A 23,705-nucleotide genomic window follows, 5' to 3' on the forward strand; every position below is an offset into this window, starting at 1 on the left:
GTATATTTGCTTCCATACCAAAATGTCCTGCAGAAAATGAGAAAACGCGCCTGCACGAAGTTGCATGAAGGGTCTTCCCAAATATAGACGATCTTTGTCTCACAACGTCTTGACGTGTCATCAGGGACAGTGAGGGAAGTTTCCGATCTTGAAATGTCTCTAGTTTGAAACAGGCAACATGCATCACATATAGTACTATTTTTTGTCAGGAACCATGTCCCTGCTGCAGTGTGTCGGCAGGTCAAAATGCAGTGGAGGAGACATATTACTGGCCTCGCTTTTAGCTTTGTTTTCGTTGTATCATATTTCACGAATAAGGTGAGTAGGGAGATTGAAATCGGAAAAGCATTAGTTAAGTGCTAACTAACTTAAGACGAGCTGGTTCGGCGTGAACTCCAAGTAAGAACCACATTATTTCTCACAGCAAGTCTCCATGTAAAGTCTTGTAGAGAACGTGACTTATTCCTTTAAAATTTGCGGGAAATTGCAATGTAACCCTCGTCATCAGTGATGGCCATGACGGGAACATGGCTTAAGATCCTTTTCCATTTGTTGATACTGATTGGGCGTGAACGAGACCCACCACAGCAGCAGTGTCAACAAAACCGCTACTGTTATTTTGGTAGAGAACTTTTGCAGGAAATAAAAGTTGTAAAAAAAAAAAAAAAAAAAAAGACATGTTGATGGATGTACAGTATGCCGAATCAAAGGGTGAATCCCACCAATAATAATATATTCATATATTGTGTTATACCAAAATAAGTGCTTTTGAAGATAGTTAGGGACACACTGAATTGGAAGAATTTTGAAAGGGGTTTGGTGCCAGTGGTTATCAGAATGATAAGTTGATAAGTTTTTTGTTTTTTGTTTTTTTCAGTTTGTCCTGTCAGTGTTAAAATTCACCTATCCAACCTTATTTCAAGGGTGAGTATCTGAAGGTAAATATTTTATGTGGAACCTCTTTCTGTTTGATCTTTTCATGGTCATTACAGGGTGTGTCCAGATACTTAAAAGGTCAAACAAATAATGAAAATTCAACACTTAGAATGGTCTTAAAGGTCAAATGTTGCTCATGAACAGTTCATATTCACACTTCACTTCTTTAAGAATTTAAATCTGCATCTTGATTAATGTTATACCCATTACAAATGACGTCTTTGTGCACCATATAAAGGAGTGATGAAATACAAAATTCATACCCGAACCTGCTGTTTATGTTAACTAACATGAGAAATATGCTAATTTCCAGATGGCAGACGTTTATCGGGGCTGTCCTGCTTCTACTCTCCGGGAAACTGGGATGGGTGGAAATGAGTCGCATCACCAGGTACTTTTTACGTACTACTGTAGGACTGATACTTGACTGTTTCCATTGGCTGCCGATAAGCAGTTGGATTATTAAGAGCTTTGTTTGATATGTTTTAATGTTGTGTTACAGATCAGCAGCTCTTTCCTGGCTTCCAGGCTCCCTCCTGTTTGTAGGAAACATATATGCTGGTTCCAGGGCCTTATCACGCATAGTACGTCATATAACCTAACCACCCTTATTACACTAACTATATCCTAAATAATATAATAGATTGTTGCCTTGCTCGGAATATACAGGTGGGAGGTGGGTTCTCTTACTTTGACCACTGGTGAAATGACTGTTTTTCTTTTGCTCGTCCAGGACATTCCTTTTTTCTTCACTCTTCAGAATTCCTCTCATGTTGTTAGTTTCATAATCGTGAAGGCCGTCCATAGAGAGGTAAGAGCCTGCCCTGCCCGCTGTATGTGAATATGTGCAGTACCCTTCCTCATCTTATCTCACTGGAAGCAAATGAAGTGAAAAAAAATATGACCTTGAATGCTTTATGACCTTGAATTGTCTTGACAGCCACATACTCTATCTTGTACAAGCTTTAACCACCACTCTTATATCTCTCTCTCTTTACATCAACAGAAGGCGCAATGGCTGAAATTGATCAGGTTTGTGATTTTCCTCCACCTCAGCAGTGATACAGTGAGTTTCCATCATGGATCGTTATGGAACTTTACAGATGTCAACATTTTTGCCAATTCTTTATTATTATTATATATGTTTATCTTATTAGCTCTTGTTCAGCAATAAAACAGTAACAAATAAAAGCCAGATTATACTTAAAAATACAAAGCTATTCCCTTTTACACGACTACATGTTTAAATGTGCTTCTTCTTCTTCTTGTAGCATATGCTTCATGCTGCTCTCAGCCATCAACCTCCCTCTATATGATCCTCAGGTAATTATTCATCATCATCATCAAATGGTGGATTTCTTATTACAATACAATGCTATCATTCCCCTTGCTGTTCTTGGGAAGAAGAATACAAGTGTTTTGGGGTCACAACAAATCTATTCTGCATATTTTGCAGTTTGACTACAGTGGTTACCTGTGGGCTGTCGGCCATCTATTCTGTGTTGGTAAGTATAAAAATATACAGAGATGCTAACACTGTTAACTGTAATAGCTCGAGAGTTGCATAAAGAGCGGCCCGATGTTTGAGCCTTGAGGGACACCACGGATGATTGAAAGAAACATAACAATCAGTGGAGGCTGTGAGTGTGAGGTGAGACCTAGACGAGCACAACCCAGATTAGAAGGATTAGTGGTGTCAAATGTTGTGTTTAAGATAATACCCGTAAAAATATGCATTAACCAGGAATCATCCGAATCAGTTTTCACCCTGAAAATGACAGATTTACTAGAAGATATGTTAATCCCTCCCTCCTCTGGTGTGCTGTGTCTTACTTACTTACTAAAAAAACATCTTGAAAGTAAGGAATGTTGAAATGCAGTAGGTTTGGAAGTGAGCCCACATAAGATGTTCATTTCATTTTTCAGGTGCATACAGGGTACTTCAAATTCACTACAAACCCAGTAATCTGAGGTAAGCATAAGCACAATGATGCATTGTTGATAATAGTAGAAAACATAGAAACACTTTTTACCTAATTAGTGCCTTGTTTTTGTGATGTTTTCATTGTAGTGACCTTGAACAACATTGCATCAACTACTTGTTCAGGTAAGAATAAATCATTCTAAATAACTGGATCTGACACATCACTTTAATTTATGGGTGGAACTCATTTGGCAGTGTGTTTACACGCCCTGAGAAAGTTGTACAATGTCTTAAATGGTCTAAACTCAAATATTTTTGAAAGGTTTTGAACACAACTAGTACTTGTAGTGCCCATCATTTGAGTTACAAGGGTTACAAATGTATGTTCAGAAATCAGGAACTACATACAAGTAATAGCTGATTTGATGACAATACTGATAACCTCTTCTAATGACGTGATTGTAAAAGGTAAAGTTATTTGCTTGTGCCTCCAGAAAGGCTGTAGAGATACTTGTGAGCTCTATGTAACACTGACAGATTAAATCATTTAATGTCAAGCATATTAGCTAGTGCAGCTTCAGCTAATTTCTGCTTTTCCTACCTTTACATAACAGTGTACTGCTGCTGGCCATTGCTGCTCACCCAACAGGTATGCATGACAATGTGCAGATGTATGCATATTTCTTAGTGTGGCTAAATGCTAAAGATAATAAAAGTTGCAACAACCCAATTTCATTCCTAGAATTGTCTCAGCAGGGTCTGCTGTGTTGTAACTCTCATGTCATCCCATGGCAAACGTTTAAAGAATACGTTGTGTACATTTGTACTTGCTAAGGTCTTTGTCCCGCTACAGGTGACCTCACCGGTGCCTTGGGGTTCCCCTCCCTTCAGTCCCTCACATTTCACTGTGGTTGCTGTGCCAGGTGAACTTCTATTTTATTTGGTAATCACTGTATATTGAATAGCTTTTGTCATTTTGAACAATAGTTTAGCCAAATAATCTTATAGGTTAAAGTGCAAAGCAATACTAGAATATAATACATTATACAGTATCAAATTAGATACCCTAACCCCTAACCCCCAGTTGTCATTTGATGCAGAGTCCAGACTGTCAATGTGACCTTGTGAGATATCAGAGAAGTGCACAACAGTATTACCTTCATGTGGTTACAACTACACAAGTCTTCAAAGTACTTCCATCAGCCATTATCCTTTAAAAGTTACCCATAGTTCATTGTGTTTCATCTAACAGTGCTCTGCTGGGGTTTTTGTTGCTGTTGGCCACGGTCAAAATGAAAAGTGGATTTTCCCTTGAACACTTAGGGGTCTGGATCTTTTTGTCTAAGGTGATTTTTTTAATCTTTTTTTTTTTTTACATTACTTTTCAAATGTAGGTTTGATAGTATTTTAGGGTGGAATTAATTGCATCATAATTAACCCAATCAAAAGACAATTGGTCAATTTTGCTACCCTGCCCTTCCAGGTTTCAGCCATGGCCCTCTCACCATTTATTTTCTACATGGATATTAATGCTCCAGCTCTTATGTGGTAAGTACCTTGTTTGCATATTTTAGGTACTAAAAGTAATTGGTTTTCATGTCATAGTTTCTATGAGTTTGTCTTCTTTATTATTTATTTTACACTGGAGCTAGACAGGTCATTATCTAACCATTAAGGATTTCTTTGCTTCTGTTGGGTTCCAGTGTGGTCGTCAGCCATGTTGGAGAGGCCCTGCTGGTGTATTCTGAGAGAGAATCCCAGTTGTGATGAGATTAACCTGCAACTTGCACTCCCTAAAGAGATTCTTTTTCTAGAAAAAAGTATTTTATTTTTTCACATTATTTTTGTAATTTCTCATCTGCATGCTGATAATCTGCTGACCAAATAAAATGATCTGTGTGTACATGTTGTGCTTGCAGTGTGCTCTTAGTAATTCAGCTAACCACAGTGACATGTGATCCTGTTAAAATCACACTGAATGAAGAACTGCAGCATAATTTGGATCATTTACGTCACTCCATAGACATGCAGTTATTTTTTATTTATCAAAACACATCCCAAGCATACTCACTATTAACAAATGAAACAAACCAGTCAGTCTGTACATTAAGACCGTACATTGAAATTACAGACATAAAAACAAAAAGACGGGACAAGGGGTCGACATTCTTAATAAGGTCACTGTATAAACAGCTTCATTGTGCTCCCAGTGCAATGTAACACAGTGACAAGCCTGTTCTTCATATACTGTAAATGGGATTCAATTCAAACGTACGTGTTCAGCTCTCCTGCTGTTTCTGCTTTTGGGAGAATAAAGCATTGAATGGTTGTCTTCTCCGAGAACGAGCCTGTGGGGTCTTCTCTTCTTTGATATAACCTAGAAGGAAAATTATATCTCAGTGTTCCTCATCGTACTATGACTCCTATCTGTATGTATTTTTCATGTTACTATGGGATGCTGTAACACCAAAGACATAGTGAGAATGTGAGGAAATGTTCTGCTAATGATTTTGCATCATGGTTTAATGGAGGGTTTAACCACACAGTACATTTTAGCAAGTCAAAAATCATTATTACCTCTTTCGATGCATGTTTGAGTTGACGGGAATCCAACTTCCCAGAAGTTTTCAGGAGTACAAGGAGGAATATACAGAAACCGGTGCCTCGAGCATGCAGACAACTTTTTCCGTTTTTCCTCCTCTGGGAGGTGGGCGTAATACTGTCGGAAATAAACATCCTTAAAATAGGGTCGGTGTTAAAACATGTCAGTGTTACTCAGCTTCATGATCAAAGTACTTACAATTTCACATTCCTTGCAGGTTGTGCCCTTCAGTTTTCTTCTCTCGTCTTTCTTGCGAACCACAGCCACGTGTGCAAATGTTGGGCGTCTAATGCAAAAAGAGAAAATGTAGATGGTGGAATATTGACTGAAGTCAATCGATGTTATAGTTGATGAGAATAAACAATTTCACTGGGTTCCATCTGATCATCCAAGAACATCTTCTGGATTAGATGAGTTGTTAAAGTAGTACAGCATGCTTTTTATTTTTTTAAATACCCCAAAAGACGACAACATAAACGAAATCAGAGCCTACTGACGGAGGCTGATGGAGGGTTTCTTACTGTGCTTTGTGCTCTTTACTTTGGCTCAGAGTGTTTTCAGGGGGATCTTGTTCTAATTTGGGAAAATTAAGTTAAAAATTAAAATAAAGACATGAACACCAGTTACATTTAAGAACTGACATCCAAAGTCAAACAGAAATACTAATTACACGATAACAAATACAGTTTCCCTAAATCTAAATGCCTACCATCGTCCTCGTCGTCATCATCGTCATCATCACCACAGGGCTGGCTCTGGCCTAAGTGTGAACTGTTGTAAGACTTGTACTCCCCGTAAGCTGTTGTGTCAAACATCATATCCAAACTGTCATTAGCCTTCTTGCCAAGTCCTTGAAAAGAGACAGATAGAATTGTTGGTAATATTTTTATCACAGCATATCTGACATATTTTCCAAAAAATGCTCTGCACATAAGACCGATCAGCTTGTGTTTAAATTGATCTAAAAGTTGTGGTTTATATTCACCAGACACACTGTCCCTTCTGTCCGGGGCATTTTCTCCCTGACACTGGAGTAAGCTGTGACTGACCCAAGTGCAGTCGGTATCTACAAATTCTTCCTTTTGCTGAAAGATAAACATACAGATAAACAGCCTGGTGTAAGAGACTCCATCCACCCAATACATCCAGATCAGTATTTCCAAATAAACATCAGCGACAAGACATCACTCATCCAGAACACAGAGTTCCAATTTTCTGTCTCTTCATATACAGTCATGTCATTCATAGTCATAAAAAATCCTGACAACAGTGGTCACATGTCTCCAACTGCCCCATATTTGCTAAATGACAATACAAGTTCAGTACAAGTTGAATGAACCCAGTGACTGTTGCTGTACATCAGGTCATGTGACTGTACCTCGTCTCCTCTCCACTCACTGTCATACATGGACAGGGCGAGCGCAGGGTCAATGCTCCACATGGGTTCCACTTTGAGCTTCCTTTCAGCTGGGAGAGCAGAGTCAGCGTGGTCACATTCAATTGAACTGTACAACATTCAGCCTGTCTTTCAAATGGTGTGCATTGCTTTGCAAACTCACCATCTTCTCCTTCAGGTAGCTGATGGGAGGCACTCAGATCCTGCGGCGGATTGTCTTTCCTCCTAACACCGTCCTTGTTTGCTTCTCCTTTAACATTTGGCTTCTTGAACGCAGGACTTATACAGGAAACACTGAGCCTTTGGTGGTTGGAAGTCCCATTTTGTGCTGACTGAACCTGTTAAATGTTAAAGGAATCACATGACATTTTGAAACCATATGGAGGAATTAGTCTGTCCTACTTATATTGCTTCTTTTTCTTTTTTGTTAACAGCTGAAATTCTCTCTCTCTCTCTCTCTAAATATATATATCATCAGACATGCCAGGACATCAGATTTGGGCTGAAAATAGTGCTGTAATTCATCTCTTCATCTTCTGATACGCTGCTTTCCCCACACATTCATACAAGTCTTCTGGACATATCTCTAACCTTGCTGTCCAATGACTCCTTCTGGGAGCTTTGATTGTTCAAAGGTGTGGAGGTTCGTCTGATCAGCTCAGGCTGCATGTGTTTGCCTTCCCTCTGTTTGCCCAACCCATCCTGGATTCCTTGTTTGTCCTCCTCTTGCACCTCCGGCTCACTTTCCTCCTTCTTCCGTTTTGCTTTATTAATGGAGCCATTCTCTGAAAACCGTTTGACACGTGGGAGAAGTGATGGGGACCTCTCTGAGGTCGAGTCTGGACTGTGGATCAGGGTGGATGAAAGGGAGGAGCAGTAATGCCATAAGTCAGAGACAGAAATACTACAACGGTTGTGCTATTGGAATGATTTTTGTTTGCATGGATAGAGAACAAAATTCAGTCCAATAATCAGGAAACAACACGGTGGTATTGTAATGTAGTCAACAGAGTAAAGAAATCAACCATCCCAGTCAGAACTGGTGCACTCCCTGTGTTCCTTTGAGACAACTCATGGGGGTTAGCGGCTTATTCTGTCAAGTCTGAATTTTTCAAATTCTACACAAAATGACTTTAAATTCTTCAATGATATGTCATCCACTTCATGTGGAATTTGTAAGTTTACAACTTATACTGCCGTTGTCATCCTTACTTAAAACTGACGCCATTCTTCCAGGGAGACTTTGAGCTGCTTTGCTGCCCTGCAGTTGTCTTCTGAGAAAAGACAACAAGGAAAGAAATGACACAATCCAAAGAGCTAAATGAGTTTGAATACCTGCGCTAAGATACAATTATTCACTTCACACAGTACATTTTCTGCAAAACGTATGGCAAAAAATGACAGATGAGTAAAACTGTCATTGCTGAAGGTGCATAAGGGTTTAATCTTTTGGACCAATCTTGTGTGTAGTCCTGTGGAAAACTTTCAGTGCCCAACACCAGTTGTCAACTTCACGTAAGGCACCTGCCCAATAAGACAAATATTTATTGTCTGTCTGATGACTTTACACCTGTATGAAGCCTACCTACCATGTGAGGCTTGTCAAGAAGTTCAAGGGCACAGGTTTCTGCTATCGCTTCTTCAAGAGTTAGATTCCCATCATCTGAAATGAGACAGAGACCCATCAGTAACTTTAACATATCTCACAATCAGCAACTTTGCACATACGGCAACTGAACATTTTCAATCTTCTTAAAACTTCAATACCCAGAAATCATGTCAGACAAGATTTAAAAAAAAAGAAAACTGTAAAAAGTATGATCATGTCTACAATCCCTGCAGGTCTATGATGCTTCATATCAAATGAAAACAAAAAGGGGTGGATTACTATGCAAGAGACAGTTTGTACTTTTGAGTTTTCACTCATCAGTCCTCTGAGAGGAAAGGTGGCTGTACACCAGAATTGAATCTGAGGTTACAGGGTGAATTTACAACTACGCCTCTAGATAAAAGTTGCCTAGTGCGCATCTAGGAATTCAAGTAACAGACATGTTCTAATAGTAGGAAATAAATATGGTTTCCAATTCCTGTTCTCTAAAAATCCAGAAGTAGTCTTCCTGTTTTCACATTTGTTCATTCTAAAATAATGATGATATAATTGGCATACTTGAGGTTTGGGATGTGTCCAGTTCACATGTGTTAGGTACAAGCACTTCTGCTCTTCCAGTATTCTTTGTAGCATCAACAGGCTCCTTATTTAGGTCTTAAAAAAATAGAACAACACACGTTAGAAGACTTGGTGCCTTCAGACAAGTGACTCAGATAACAGAAGGAGGCATTCAAAAGTCTGAAAGTTACTTTAAAGCAGACTGACCGTTGAAGAGCGAATTGTTAGACTGTGGGAGAGGCATCTCCGCATAGCGAACATGCTTAATTTTGCCAATATGTTTACGTCTCCTAAGTTTTTTTGCCACGGGCAGTGAGCTTGGCAGGATTGGTGAGTCTGGGATGATGCCTTCTTCTTGTTCCGGGGATGACGCCTGCTGGTGCTCTGAGCTGATAAAAACAACACTGCGCTGCTTAACTGGGAACTGAAACTTACTGTACTGTAAATGCTTATTCCTATGCAGACCACTACAGCTTAAAACATTAAATCACAGCAGTCATTGAAGAAGTGAAATCACTATGTTTTATGTTCTGGCTGCAGGACCTACAGTATTTGTAGTAGCAGCTTTTACAGAAAAACTGCTGATAAAAATATAGAAAAATCCATGTTTTTCATTCATCTGAACATTTTTACAATGTCGAAGAAAACATGGTGATTAAACATGACTGCAACACAATAAAAGAGCTTACCGAGACATTTTTAATTTTTGCAGTTCAGCATGTAGTTTTCTGTTTTCATCGTCAAGGCTGTTTCTTTCATTCTCTGGGGAACAAATGACACAAAACAGTGTTTCACACACGCTACATCACAATTAATGACATTATGCGCTTCAACATGCCAGTAGCCATATCTTGTGGTACACTGGTATAGTCAGTATAGACACATAATATACAACAGGAATACACGTCATGGGTTCTTATGAACACAGGCTATATTTATACAGCCATGCTAGTGGTTCTGTGAGGCTTTGAGCTAAATGCTAACATGCTCCTAATAACAATGCTAACACGCTGATGTTTAGCAGCTACTGTATAATGTATACCATGTTTGGAGTGTTAGCATGCTAACATTTGCAAATTTGCACTAAAATCATAATGCTGCTGAGGATGATGGGAACTTCAATATTATTAGTTTTGGTCATTAACCAATGTATTGGATATAAATTTTGACTTGACTTGGAGCTAGAGGAAAAGTTAACGGGTTATCAAAGTTATTAGGATTCATTGTCTGGGTAACAAGAATGTCCGTACAAAATTTCATGGGATTCTATTCAATAGTTGAATAGTTGAGATATTTCAGTCTCAAAATGGTGGCCCAACTGACAAAGTGACAGACTGACAATGCCATCTCTAGAGCCATAACAACATAAATTTGTTCGCTAATTTTTTTTACAACAGAGAGGTCAATGAACTGCAGTTAGACGCAGCTCCATCTGTCAGTGGAATAATAAGAACAATGAGTAAACTCACTCAGTTTGGCAATGAGGCGCAAATTCTGATCCTGGTTATTTTTCAGGTTCTCCCCCAAGATGGCACATCGATCACACTCTCCTGCACGGAGCCTGGAAACAGTGAACATTGTTGCTGGTCTGTGTAACACATTGATTCAGCAAAGTTAACCTGTTGTGGAGGAAGTTACCTTTCCTCCAGGAGACTGATGGCATCCTGAAGGGTTTTGTTTTGCTCCTTCAGCTGCTGGTTGCGACCGTGAAACACCTCAAGTCTCTGGGCATCTCTGTGGAAAAGACAATGACAGGTAGCTAAAGTACACGAGAATATATTTTAACAACCACAAATAATTTTCCAATGCCAGGGTCAAAAATACTCACATTATCATCATCATCATTATTATATATTTTTTTTAAAAGATAGTGACACTAGTATACTCACAAACAGCGCTCCTTCTTCAGCTTGCTCACTTTTGCCTCCAGTTCTAAAAGCAGCAACAAATGCAATGTTGAAGAGTGAAACACAATGCAAAAAAAAACCTCAAACAGATTTCATTTTAGTATCTGACTTCAGTATAACCTACATGAACCATTAAGGAAATTCACTTGCCCATCATGGGTCAGTTACCTTGAAGTGTATTCTGGTGGCACTCTCTGAGCTGCCTCCATAGATCTCCAAAGAGGTCAGCTGGTTTGGCTGTCCCGCTGCTCTGTCCTGGGCTGCTCATCCTCCAATCACTGCTGAAACCCAGCCAGTCCTCCAACTACCAGAACCAAAAACAGAACAATGTTCATCACACATTTACGTATTCATGTATGATTCAATTCACACACATGTTGGTCGCTAAAAGTAAAATACCATTACATTATGCTACACGCTCAGCTCTATTTCAGTCCAGTCAATCAAGCTGCAACTGTTCACAAATAACAATAAATCCCTCATACACTTTTCCCTTCTGTGTGTCCTTTTCCCTTCTGTGTTATGTAGTTAACGTTAATTTATATTTGCTTAGCTATGAACAGTGTAGCTTTGGTTTATCGGTATCCTCAGTCTGTGCCTCTCATGTATTATAAGCTTATTATAAGTTAACTACAATATATGGAGAAAAGCAGTCTATATATTTATATACAGTTGTATGGTTCGTGGCTGTAATGTTATTTTGTTTAGCTAACAGTTAACTTACAGCCAGGCAAAGTGGTTAAATGCGCATAATGTTAACGTTAAAGATGGAGGAGCAAAAGCTCAATTTAGGTTCACTTTAAAATCAGAGAAAAACAAAGCATTCACTGTTTTGTTTTGTGTTACGCTAGTATGACTGTTTTCAATTTCAGAATATCTCGTAAGCGAGTGTCAAGTGTAAACTGTACACGAGTGGACATTTAGCTAGTTAGCTGTGAGTTTTCCAACTTTAATTAAAAAAACATAATTCAGCAGCCATACAGTCTATGCTACAAAAGCTCACGTTAGTTAGATAAACTACACCATAATTAAGGATGCTGCCTTTCAAAACGAACAAGACTTACACCAACGAGTCCAAGAATCGCGTAACTTGGAGGTTTATAAGAGCTGAAACTGTCAGGCTAACATGTTAATGTAGTAAAGTTCGCCTATGTTGGTAACTCCACAACAAAATCCAAATTCGCGCGCCGAATTGAATGCTGGGAAGTCTTCTTCTTCTTTCCCCTTTTCTTCTGCTCATCTAGAATCTTCGACGCCCTCCCCTGTTCAACCCACTGCTATAACATCTCTAAATAATAATTTGGCATGATAAATACATCTTTTTACAGTATGTAGAGCTGATGCTGTCATAGCCGTTTGCTTTTTTGTTGTTGCAGTAGCTGTCTGTCTACAGGTTTACAGGTTTATCACATAGCCTCTTACTTGCTAACAATAGACACAATTTGGAGAATGAGGTTGTGTAATCACTCGTGAAGATAACGTTTCCTCAACATTATATAACTGTCTGACAGGTACAGTTCTGGGACAAGAATGACATAATAACGACGATTATTCTTATATTTGTTTTTATTTTTGGTCTTTCTTTAGAATACAAAACAAGAACCAAAATCACAAAAATAACATTTACAAAACAGATTATTTAACTGAGGTGACTGAGGCAACATAGAAAAGCATGTCTGAAACAGTGATATTGGTGGGTTAGCCTGGAACCTTGAGGTAAAACAGCAAGCAAATGTAAAAGGTCAGATATCTTTCCAAACTGTTTTGAATTAGTGCCTTGCTTCAGTAGTGCTATTCACAAAGAGAGTTTAACAATATATCATGTTTTCCTAACATGTCCACAGTTAGCAGTGATTTAATGATGTGGTGCTTCAGACCTACCTAAGAATAAATTGTTTATTGTGAGATGTAGGTCTAGGTATGTTGCACTATATGGCACCATTTTTAATGGTTTCTATTTTAATCCTTTTTGACACACACACACACACACACACACACACACACACACACACACACACACACACACACACACACACACACACACACACACACACACACACACACACACACACACACACACACACACACACACACACACACACACACACACACACACACACACACACAGTTCCTACTCATTCACTCTCTTAACTCTTAAATGGGTGCAAATGATTTCCAACAACTCCCTCTACTTGTTCCCCCACCGAGAATACTTCCGGCTAAAATAAGCAAATAGCTTCAACATTGATGTCACCCAAAAAATGTTTCAAACAGGAAACGAAAGCTGTTTCACACTTTTGGAAAAGTCGATACTCTTTTCCTTAAACGTTTGACAGGGCAGGGAAAATAAAACACTTAGAATGATTAAGAGCTGCAGTGGCCATCAGTCAGAGGCACAAACTCAAAGTCCCATCCTTTTCCCAAATTATAAAAAAATGGCGAGATGAAATGCATACTCTGCGTCAGAGAAATAATAAAAACCCTAGCATCACTTACCAAAACACAAAGCAGTGGAAATAGTACAGTTTGGTCTGCATTTGTTTGTGCAGGTATGTTTTTGCATGAACAAACATTTCTCGTCTTTTCTTCTTTCACATGTAAGACATGGTCACTGGTGATTCAGCATAGCAGATTATTACTTTTTTTTCTTTTAGTTCCTTTGGATGTGTGCCTTTTGTTGATTTTGCATCTGTCACAGCAGGTAGATTGAGCTAGCATTACTTCATATATCTATATATACACATGCATTCAACATCATATGTATTCCCCAAATGAAGAAAAAAAACAACAAAAAAAAGAAACTATTCCAAACTCCCTTTTCACCACTATAGAGTTTAAGCTATAAAAACCTGCATGACGGTCCATGAAAAAAGTTTGCATGGAGGCTTTGCTGTTTGATGTGAGATATGCAGCAGGTTGTAGAGGTGCTGGCGCTGGGGTGTGACATGGAATGCAGCCTTATTCCATTGAGAGGGGTCATGGGGGATTCTTCACCCCCCTCCTATCCAAATGGGCCTCTTTCTATGTAGTTGGGTTTAAGATTCACATTATGCTGGAAGAAGAGTAACTGGTTGCAGACACTGACGGGGCAGGTCTTCACCAATAGCAAAAAACACTGGAGTAGAGTGTGAATGCATATCTACCATCTTCTGACCTGCAGAGAGAGCAACATGTAGAAATGTGAAATTTTAACGATTAGTGAAGGTGTTAGACAGTAGAACGTAAAGCAAGAAGGGAGACGTGTATATAAAACACATTAGTGGCATGTAAAAATCTTACTTAATACTACAACATCATACTCACGCTTCCCTCTCTTCACCACTGTGAGGGCACATAGTTGTAGCTGGGTGTGCCAGGAGGCCGATATGTGGGCATCGTGACCGGGTGAGGGGCAACAGATGCTGGTGATGGGGTTGTCAACAAAGTTCCTGAGTAGCAAAGTGACCACAGAATGAACACCAAGCATAATACAATGTACGACTTACACTTTCACAACAAAGAATCAGGCCCAGATTTACTGAGATTGCAAACTGGGCATTTCTTGCACTTATCATTCAAGTGGTTACTCTAAGAAATAAAAAGGAGGTAAACAAAATATAGAAACAGATAATAAGACATGGAAACCGATCCTCACCAGCTGACATGGCCATGGTGGTGCCGGCTACCATCCCCATGCCGACACCGTTGTGGCGCGGAGGATGGATGGACGGGGCATACATGGCAGCAGGCATCCCGTTTGGCTGGACCACTGTTGTGTGATGGATAACATGAGGCGGTGCAGCATACAGCGGCTGTGTGTAATAAGTGCCTTGTTGTTGTGAAGGCATTAGTGCCTGGATCACAGAAGAACAAAACAGTTAACAAAACATGACTTCATTCAAATTAAATGAGACTTAACAAATCAGGCCAATCTGGATAATATTTTAATACCAGAACCAAGAGCCAAAATCTGTCACCAACATGTACGGACCTGTGCAGAGGGGTTCTGTTGGGGGTAGCTCCTGACCATGTAAACAGCAGCAGCGAAGGGGCTGGGTGAGGAGGAGTATGGTGGGACAGTCCCGGTGTTGGGAGAGCAAGACATTTTGAAAGGAGTGCCTGCTGGAGCATAGGCTGGGTGGGAGGAGGACACTTTGAGTTAGTGCTGCTGATTATCACATGTACAGTCACTTTCAGTCCGTGGGTGTGGATGAAGAAATAAGCGGAGTATTGCATATTGGTCGTTACTAACTACAGCTTAAGTAAAGTCTGCAGGCTGAAACCTTGACCAGTTTACAAATCCTTGATGTAAAATCTCCATTAGCCAATCAGTATCATTTTCATACTCCATACACATGTACAAAAACATAGTTATTAAAACGCTCAATTTTCTGTTATTTGTGTTTTTTTATAAATCAAAGACAAAACAAACTTTTCAATGGCCTCATTTATAAAAACACTGTTTTCCCTTACATGTAATTGAGATACTTTCCTATGTTATGCTTACTACAATGTTTCTTTGATTAAAAAAAAAAAAAAAAAGGTTAGACATTCTCATTTTGAAGAAGCTAAATAAAAAGTCTTAAAAGTGTCCAGCAGGACTTCATTCTTACCACTGGCGAAGGCTGGGTTTGCTCCTGCATAGACATTGGGAGTGTATGTTGGAGCAGCTGTTGCGTAGCCAACAGGGAATCCAGCTACCATGACCAAAAAAAAGAACAAAAATTCAATACTTTTGACTTTTCTTGATATCGGGATATTTTCTTGTAATTATGATATTTGCTTCAATCATTACACAACAACAACACACATTACCTGGGTAGCCTATACCCTTAGTATTGGTAAAGGGGACCCCTGTTGATGCAGGGTTGTACACAGGATTCATTATGGTCGTCTACTCACAGATGCTGCAAAGAAAGACGCACAGAGCATGTGAATTTCAGAGCATGCAAAGATCATCTGGGTAAATCTAGCACAGATTCATGAGCCAACTGGCAGCTGCCCATCAACCGGGGTGTTCCACAAGCTTCCTGTTGTACAGCATCTTCTGCAGTTGAAAAAAAAAGCTAAGAATGCTAGTATGTAAGATAAGATAATACTTTATTAATCCCTCAGCTGGGAAATGTAGACGTTCTCCTGATGCTGCTGATGGATAATGGTGCCAAATGACGGGTCCATGTAAGGATATTGACTGAGAAAACATTCTCTAATATCTTTACACAAAATCACTTCACACATCAGAAAACTTAATAGTGCAACTTGATGTGTGTGCCTTTTTCCACACATGTTCTATGATTTATCAGCTAAAACTCTATTTATTGAAGTATATGTGTGTACATCTTCATCATTTAGCCCCCCCCCAAAAAAAACCTACTAAAATCTATATGGTCCATGGACCAAATAATGTATCACGGCAGAATTTAACATAGACGAGTCTTGACACTTCAGTAATTAGAATGGTTAAACGGGATATTGATATAATTATCCGGTGAGGACAACAGTGCCAGTGAGTGCTTATATGAGATGACCTTGCTAGGTCACAACAGATATTCACTTGGGTGTCTTTATCTTTCAAGTGCAGTCCACACATGCCCCACATTTTGTAGGGAGCTGGTCTCATATTTTACATAATATGCATAATTTAACATGGTGCAGTAGTAGAGTTCTTAACGTGGACCTGAGTATAAATTCCTCTCTTCCACGTCCACCAAGTATGGGTAATTCCATCCCATAAACATCTTGCCGTTTGTGTTCTTCCACTTAATTTTCTCTGTAATGCATCATTCTGTCTTATACAATGTATAGAAAAGTTGAAATCTATCCCATATGTCTTTTTCGAAACACTTGTAAAACACAATCTCACACATGTATTCATTCATATCTCAGATTCTTAACTTTCTTAATACCAGATATGATACCAAATGATGCTCATTAGTTGAAAAGAAACACTTGGGTTCAGCTGTCTCTGTGCTGCCCTCTAGCGGTGGTCCAAATACCATTACATCATTTCACAAGCCTGCTCAGGCAAGGGACATTTTTTACAGTGGGTGAAACGCACCAATTCAATTCTTTATTTTATATTGAGGTAAAGCTTAAACAATGAAACCACTGTTATCACGACATGATTTCCTAGTGAGTAGAATATTAGCATTAGCAGTTATGGAGAGGGAACAACAAAACCAAATCTATTTTGTAGTCATTACGGTCTTTTTATGGAAAGCACAGGGCAGAACATAAACTGACATCTTTAATAAATCTTATTCACCTAATTTTCAAATTATAAATCCAAAACAGTGATCGGCTACATTTTTACCACAGATGCTTCTGATTCTCTTCTTCCATCAAAACACACAGCTAGAGGAAAACAGGAGCGAGGAGTGTGAAGCAATTCAATAAGTTAATTATTTTATTTTTATTTTCACAGAGTGCTGCTGGCGGTTCGCGTGTCAGCTTGCTTCCAGTAGATAATTGTAAGGTGTTCTTACATTTCCTTAAAGGTGACGTTAGACATGTTGCCCGCAAAAATAAAGATGGCAACCTTTCAAGTGGAAGAATTTTGAAAGGTGAACGTGAACGCAGCGGGGCTTTGTTGTCGTTTGCTAGCCTTAGCTGCACAACTTACCGCTGGCTAAGCGTGTTTGACACTGCAGGTTAGTTTTCGATGTACAGACTGAACCTGGTAATCGTCTGTCTGACCGCGTAAAAACCCACTGGACAGTCACCGGACAGCAGCCAGATGGGGACAGCTTGTCAACAGGCCGCATAGCACAGGAGGCAGGCAGCCAGACAGCTGTGGGCTGCAGTGACGCACGTCCCAACGCTGTAAATAACACACACATCTTCTTATCTGGACAATAACCAACAAAAACTTACCGTTAACCGTTTCGACCGTCTGTTAGTCACCTCCTTTGGTCTTCTGGTGTAAAATAAAATTAAGCTAGCTGGTGTTTTGCTCCCAGATGCTTTGCTGAACTCTTTTGAGCACTCCGCGTCACTTCCGCGTAGTGTCACGTGGTCTGCAAATTTTATAAAATATAAAATATTACACGATGCTTCATCAGGTAACCAATGTTCTTCTAGTAATGTCGATTTTTTTTTTGTCTTTATACACCAAAATATATTTATTTTTCTCAATGCGAACACAATCACTAACGATTATGAACCCAAACTAAAATGACGTAACATATCGTATAAAAGTATTTATTAGTAAACAATGGCATTGTTATTTGGTATAGGTCCTTCATGCTGTCTTATTTTTGCCACACAGTCGCTACACTTTGACATTGCAACAGTGAAACGTCCGATATCCTAACACCGCAACATTGTAGAAATTCTCTGAGCTCATTATTATGTCTCCCCTGCGGTCCTTGCAGGCGATAAAATTTATTTGAATTTGGAAAGGGCTTCCCTTTATTTGACAACCTATCAACACTGGATTTGGCTGATTGTATGTCACACCTCATGTAATCAACACTTCTACAAATTAATTTCCATGTTTCTTTGACAGTAAAATAATAAATGTATTTGCTCTTCAAGGACCTTGACGCATCGTTTCCATTCAGCCATTGAACTCGGGCGAGTAGGATCCATACTGTTGTGGTTTTCGTGCGACCTATATGTCATTTTATAGGTAAAATGTCGCGATTTAACGTATATTAGGGATCATTCTACGGTGTAAGGTGAAACTATTCACTCGGCTGGTGTCGTCGGTAAAGAGCAGGGGTATAATGTCTGGAGCGGCCGGTGGAGGAGGAGGCTCCTCCTGTCTGGGCGCAGCAGCGGCAGCCAGTTGCAGCTCCGCCGGCTCTCCCTACGCTGCTGCAGTCGGAGGAGGCGCAGGGGTGGCCGGGAGGTTACCAGCTCGGGTCCTGGAGCATGTTTTCTCCTATTTGGAGCTCTCCGACTTGATGCGTTGCGCGCTGGTCTGCTGGCATTGGAACAATATGCTGGCGGATGAAAACAGCGAGGTGTGGCGCAGCCTCTGCAACCGGTCTCTGAGCGATGAAGCTATGCGATCTGACATCCTGTGCAACCTGCCAACCTACAAAGGGAAAGTAGGTTTACCAATATACCGCTGTTCTATGACAAACTCCATTCGAAAATCTGCCTGTTTAGTGCTACCTTCACTTTGTAAACACCTTCATGGAACGTGACAAATGGTGTGATAAATTGCTCGTCAGGATGAATCTATAAGCTACACTATTGTATGCCAGAAGAAACTGGGGAAACTCTAGTGGTTCATAACTAGTCTTATAGAAACGAATACAATGTAACATACGAAATAAAAGTGTAGTTTTGCTGAAGTTTTCCTGAATTAAATTGTTAGATTATTTAATGGGGTTTGGTTTAAGGTTGTTTTGTGTCACGAAATTATTGGAGATGCGATTTAACAGGCTAAACTCGGTGTTTTGTTGTCATTGGCCCCCATTAGACCATGGACCCCTATTTTATTACAGAGCCCAATAGTGAAGTTACTGTTATTGTTTATTATTGCAACTGTGTGCACCATATATAAGGAATTAATTGGCCCACTTAAAGTGAGACCTATTTTTAGAGCAGCCTCTAAATGTGGCTGTCTGTAAGAAAATGTGTGTCATGTTTTTGCTCCTAAAGATCTATTCCATTTAGATTAAATCTTTAATTGGAAGATATTGATTCATTTATCTCAAAATAGAAAAGCAGACAATCATTTACTACTAATTGTGAAAGACCTTACAGGCGCTTTGAGCTCCAAAGCCCTGATTGATGCAACATGGAAGGGATGTAGGAAAAGCCAAAGTCCATGACTATGTCTCACCTTGTTTATGCAAGCATCTATATATAGAAGGATGTTTCCCAACAAATTTAATGAGATGGCTTTCTTTTTAACTGCAGCACCCAACACTTCCAAAACATGATGTTATAAAATATGCTATTTTGACATTTTGACACCATTATTTGAAGAATTTGGGGGAGACCACTAAAGTTTAGTGTCTGGTTTGAAATTTGAACAGGATCTTTCATACCTAAACATCTGTTCACTACAGCAGTTGTCCCCGTCCTATCATCCTCTACAGCTCAAGGCCTTTCAACATGCTCTGAGCTCCCACGACTGCTCCCGCAATGTTTATGTGAAGAAGAACGGCTTCACCCTGCACCGCAACCCTATCGCCCAGAGCACGGACGGTGCACGTGGCAAGATTGGCTTTTCGGAAGGGAGGCACGCCTGGGAGATCTGGTGGGAAGGCCCTCTTGGCACTGTGGCAGTGATAGGCCTCGCCACAAAGCGGGCGTCCATGCAGTGCCAGGGCTACGTGGCCCTGCTGGGCAGTGATGACCAGAGCTGGGGCTGGAATCTGGTCGACAACAACCTGCTCCATAATGGGGAGGTCAATGGAAATTTCCCACAGTGTAACAATGCACCAAAATATCAGGTAGGAGCTGGATGTTTTTAAATAATCTAAAAAGAATACTGAAATGTGTGGAATGAATTGCAGAGTTATTTACTGCAATAATTTTGGAGATATGTTTGCTGTAAAAATGTGTTTATTCATTTGTATTTTTGTAATTCAGCATTGTGTAATGGCTGTGTAATTTTTCCACAGATCGGGGAGAGAATACGAGTGATTCTGGACATGGATGACAAGACGTTAGCCTTCGAGAGGGGTTTTGAGTTTCTTGGAGTAGCGTTTCGTGGACTGCCAAAGGCCTGCCTGTTCCCTGCTGTCTCTGCAGTGTACGGCAACACAGAGGTCACCATGGTGTACCTGGGGAAACCTCTGGACGGCTAGAAGCAGAGTAACCTGTGCCACCATTGAAACTAACGGTCCACCGGCGAGTGCAGGACTTTTTCTGTTAGCAGACTGGCGACGCAGTTTGTTGCACCATTTCAAAAAGTTTTGGAGGCCAAGTGGTTGTGCTTCTTCCAGGCAGAATAACTTCACACACACAAAGAGAACTGTTGGCATTTCTACTACAGCTCGACACGAGGAGTCTACAGGGAAAAGGAGTGTGCGGAAACTCTCATAAACATGTTTCTGTATCAACGTGGAAGTGTCCACTTTTACAGTTTAGCTGCTGGACTGTTTTATTTACAGGATCGGGGAACATTATTTAACTTCATGTGATTCAGGCTAATAGTGCCGAACATTTACTTGAGATTTTATGTCTGTTGAATGAGAAAACTATTCTAAACGGTGGCAAATGAATACTTTAAGACATCATTTTAACAAGCAAAACAGTAGTTGTTATCAAGAGCTATCTGTTGTATGAGTTAATGAAAACAGCTCATTGCGGATTAACACAGTTTAACTATAATCGATGACTGGATTATTATGGTTATATGCCAAATCAATGTGACCTGATGTTATATTTTGCTATAGGCAAACATAGGGGACATGCGGACCAACTGTCATGCATGTGCATGGATACTGGCCTATGGACTATAACATCTGCCATTTTTAAAATACCTATCCAGCAATGGTGGAAACTATACCTGTATCATGTTAATGTGTGTCCTTTTTAATGTGCTACCGTAGTATTACACACTATTTATTTCTTGGTTTTATCTATGGTTCTAGAGATACTGTATGGTTATGAGGCCTAAAAATAAAGTCTACATGGTGCCACACTTAGAATAAAGATGGTTAGATGCTTGTGTTCACGTGTGAACTGCACAGATGATTCATACCATCGGCTGTCAGTTTTGTCTGCTTATGCACAGCTGTCCAATTACACTACATGTCTCCAGCCAATGTTACATGAATGAGCATATAAATACATATACCAATAACTTCTAAATAAAGCTCCGGATCATGTAGATCCTTGAACTCAAGTCTATCAGCTGCATATTGTTGCTGTCCAGTGATGAAACCATGTATCTACAAAATGAAGTGTTAACTGTTCCTAAAGCTGAAAACAATTCTGTTTTAGCTCATGACTTCAAGTTGAAGTTTTGGAGATATAGTACATTTTTTTCACAGGACAGCAACATGATATGTATGTATGGTAACTGCAGTAGCTATTGTAGGTTATTGGTCTGTGTATGAAGATACATTATTTAATATACAAGTTTAACTATGCATTATACAGGCTGTTAATGCCAATGTGCTTTGACTGAATTGCACAATAACATAGGCAGTTGACACCTCCCTCAGTGACAAAGCATGACAAGCATATCAGGTCAAGGCTTTCCATTCAGCTATAAAGTGTTGAACCGCATGTATTCACTATCTGTGGATCAGCGCGGTGCAATAGAAAAATATTTTTAGTTGTGTTTTGAAATATCAGCCATTAAGGGGCACAATAAAACCATTTTGAAGCTGAAGACATTTCTTTTTTTAGTGAGCAGGAAGTTAAAAGGCTACATATTAACTAACTTGACAGTGAGACATTTTGAATCAAGAAATCAATCCCTGACCTACCTCCTAATAGACTCTTAAGTGTTTTAATGTTTTAAGTTCCCATTTGGCTCCATTCATACCAGGAAATGTCAGTGCATTCTATTTACAACATACAGGCCTGTACATTTTTAGCCACACTAGCGGCGAGTTTCAAGGGGTGGCAATGTCGGTGTGGCGGTCAGTCCGTCCACCACTTTTTCCAGACTGAAACATCAACTTTTAGATGTATTGTTATTCAAGTAAAAGCACAAAAGTATTAGCATCAGAATATACTTAAAGTAGCCTACTCATGATGCAGAATGGCCCATTTCAGAATCATATATCATATTATTGGATTGTGACAGGTATCTTAACCTATAATAATACATCATAATAATACACCATTATTTATTAGTTGAGTCATATTTTGTTTTAATAATCTAAATCTGCAAAATAAGCTAGTAACTAAAGCTGTCAAAATAAATGTGAAGTAAAAGTACAATAATTTTTGAGTAAATGTACTTACTGTGTTATTGTGAGCATATTAGCATGCTATTAGCATTTAGCTCAAAGCACAGTTGTGCCTAAATATAGTCTGAGAGAGCTGCTAGCATGGCTGTAGACTTGTTTATATTAAATCACATAAGGCCAGATATATGTAATAGTTTTAACAGAAGTCTGACTATCTATATATAGTTATATATAGTTATATATAATATTTTAATGAGTGAGTTTTTGAGAGAAGAAAAGAGGCCGCTGCCTGAACTGTCATAAACACTAGAAAACTGTACAGTTACAGGAAAAGGCTCCCAAAATTGTAACAATATATGACAAAAACAGGAAAACTGCATTAGCAGAGCAACAGTCAGCCCTCAGCAACACCAACTGAAAGATTGCATCAGGATATTTCCTTCACAAGACCAGATTAAAATAACCTGAATCAGTTCCTCTGACAGTCTCCTCAAAAATGAAACAGTTTAAGCTTCATATGCTGCAGCATTTATTGCAACGTTGAGGTTTAAAACAACACATTTAGCACAGCTACTTTATAATATGTTTCTGTAAATACATATCTGCTCTGCTCAATATTTTATAAAGTTGGTACAACAGTGACTCGATGTACAGTATATTCAGATAAATGAAAGAACTTTTTACTTTTACTGTTATAATCAATGCCTGGTACCAGAATGACTGGTAATATATCCTCCAGTTCACAGGAAGAGATGCATTTTAACTGCCACAGCAGTAGCAGTGGCAGTTTGTTTTGAAATATACGGAATCAGATCAGCATGACTCATAAATGTGGGTAAACAGACAAAAAAAAAACAGTCCACCACCTACAGAAGCTCAGCCTTCCTTCATCAACAGGAAATAAATGGAAAAGACATCACAGCACTGGACACACGGTTCTGCTGCTTTGTGATCTCAGCAGTG

At 39.4% G+C, this 23,705-nt stretch overlaps 4 protein-coding genes across 4 annotated transcripts; 2 read left to right on the top strand and 2 right to left on the bottom strand.

The window, feature by feature from the left end:
* The first annotated feature begins 246 nt into the window (after nucleotides 1-246).
* Nucleotides 247-4,737, top strand: LOC139304501 (UDP-N-acetylglucosamine transporter TMEM241 homolog). Its single transcript, XM_070928440.1, has 15 exons — nucleotides 247-318; nucleotides 878-924; nucleotides 1,250-1,327; nucleotides 1,439-1,520; nucleotides 1,670-1,747; nucleotides 1,943-1,968; nucleotides 2,208-2,259; nucleotides 2,393-2,441; nucleotides 2,863-2,908; nucleotides 3,008-3,043; nucleotides 3,475-3,509; nucleotides 3,714-3,783; nucleotides 4,113-4,206; nucleotides 4,344-4,408; nucleotides 4,564-4,737. The coding sequence occupies exons 1-15, from the start codon at nucleotides 247-249 to the stop codon at nucleotides 4,625-4,627; spliced, it is 894 nt and encodes a 297-aa protein (XP_070784541.1). The 3' UTR covers nucleotides 4,628-4,737.
* Nucleotides 4,738-4,994: 257 nt separating this feature from the next.
* On the bottom strand, nucleotides 4,995-11,200 carry rbbp8 (retinoblastoma binding protein 8). The gene is made up of 13 exons (XM_070928586.1): nucleotides 11,101-11,200; nucleotides 10,915-10,957; nucleotides 10,664-10,759; nucleotides 10,495-10,586; nucleotides 9,715-9,787; nucleotides 9,233-9,414; nucleotides 9,026-9,121; nucleotides 8,448-8,521; nucleotides 8,071-8,132; nucleotides 7,450-7,741; nucleotides 7,022-7,196; nucleotides 6,172-6,312; nucleotides 4,995-5,237 (listed from the first exon to the last, which is right to left on the bottom strand). Exons 1-13 carry the CDS (start codon nucleotides 11,198-11,200, stop codon nucleotides 5,140-5,142), a joined length of 1,524 nt encoding a protein of 507 aa, XP_070784687.1. The 3' UTR covers nucleotides 4,995-5,139.
* Nucleotides 11,201-12,964: 1,764 nt separating this feature from the next.
* Nucleotides 12,965-17,889, bottom strand: fam168b (family with sequence similarity 168 member B). The gene is made up of 7 exons (XM_070928097.1): nucleotides 17,785-17,889; nucleotides 15,727-15,818; nucleotides 15,525-15,608; nucleotides 14,903-15,045; nucleotides 14,567-14,765; nucleotides 14,236-14,360; nucleotides 12,965-14,086 (listed from the first exon to the last, which is right to left on the bottom strand). Exons 2-6 carry the CDS (start codon nucleotides 15,794-15,796, stop codon nucleotides 14,248-14,250), a joined length of 609 nt encoding a protein of 202 aa, XP_070784198.1. The 5' UTR covers nucleotides 15,797-15,818; nucleotides 17,785-17,889; the 3' UTR covers nucleotides 12,965-14,086; nucleotides 14,236-14,247.
* A 749-nt stretch (nucleotides 17,890-18,638) lies between these two features.
* fbxo45 (F-box protein 45) lies at nucleotides 18,639-21,526 on the top strand. Its single transcript, XM_070928424.1, has 3 exons — nucleotides 18,639-18,965; nucleotides 19,968-20,324; nucleotides 20,496-21,526. Exons 1-3 carry the CDS (start codon nucleotides 18,639-18,641, stop codon nucleotides 20,679-20,681), a joined length of 870 nt encoding a protein of 289 aa, XP_070784525.1. The 3' UTR covers nucleotides 20,682-21,526.
* The last annotated feature ends 2,179 nt before the right edge of the window (nucleotides 21,527-23,705 follow it).

Source organism: Enoplosus armatus, chromosome 21, assembly GCF_043641665.1.
Source record: "Enoplosus armatus isolate fEnoArm2 chromosome 21, fEnoArm2.hap1, whole genome shotgun sequence".
Taxonomy (NCBI): Eukaryota; Metazoa; Chordata; class Actinopteri; order Centrarchiformes; family Enoplosidae; genus Enoplosus; species Enoplosus armatus.

Coding starts and splice junctions, on each gene's coding strand:
- LOC139304501 (XM_070928440.1), top strand. CDS start 247: ATGCAGTGGAGGAGACATATTACTGGCCTCGCTTTTAGCTTTGTTTTC. Junction 3,510..3,713: donor CATTGCTGCTCACCCAACAG/GTATGCATGACA, acceptor GTCCCGCTACAG/GTGACCTCACCGGTGCCTTG. Junction 4,409..4,563: donor AATGCTCCAGCTCTTATGTG/GTAAGTACCTTG, acceptor GTTGGGTTCCAG/TGTGGTCGTCAGCCATGTTG.
- rbbp8 (XM_070928586.1), bottom strand. CDS start 11,200: ATGAGCAGCCCAGGACAGAGCAGCGGGACAGCCAAACCAGCTGACCTC. Junction 10,760..10,914: donor CTGAAGAAGGAGCGCTGTTT/GTGAGTATACTA, acceptor TCTTTTCCACAG/AGATGCCCAGAGACTTGAGG. Junction 10,587..10,663: donor ATCAGTCTCCTGGAGGAAAG/GTAACTTCCTCC, acceptor CACTGTTTCCAG/GCTCCGTGCAGGAGAGTGTG.
- fam168b (XM_070928097.1), bottom strand. CDS start 15,796: ATGAATCCTGTGTACAACCCTGCATCAACAGGGGTCCCCTTTACCAAT. Junction 15,046..15,524: donor AAACCCAGCCTTCGCCAGTG/GTAAGAATGAAG, acceptor CCTCCCACCCAG/CCTATGCTCCAGCAGGCACT. Junction 14,766..14,902: donor AACAGAACCCCTCTGCACAG/GTCCGTACATGT, acceptor TCTGTGATCCAG/GCACTAATGCCTTCACAACA.
- fbxo45 (XM_070928424.1), top strand. CDS start 18,639: ATGTCTGGAGCGGCCGGTGGAGGAGGAGGCTCCTCCTGTCTGGGCGCA. Junction 18,966..19,967: donor TGCCAACCTACAAAGGGAAA/GTAGGTTTACCA, acceptor CATCCTCTACAG/CTCAAGGCCTTTCAACATGC. Junction 20,325..20,495: donor ACAATGCACCAAAATATCAG/GTAGGAGCTGGA, acceptor ATTTTTCCACAG/ATCGGGGAGAGAATACGAGT.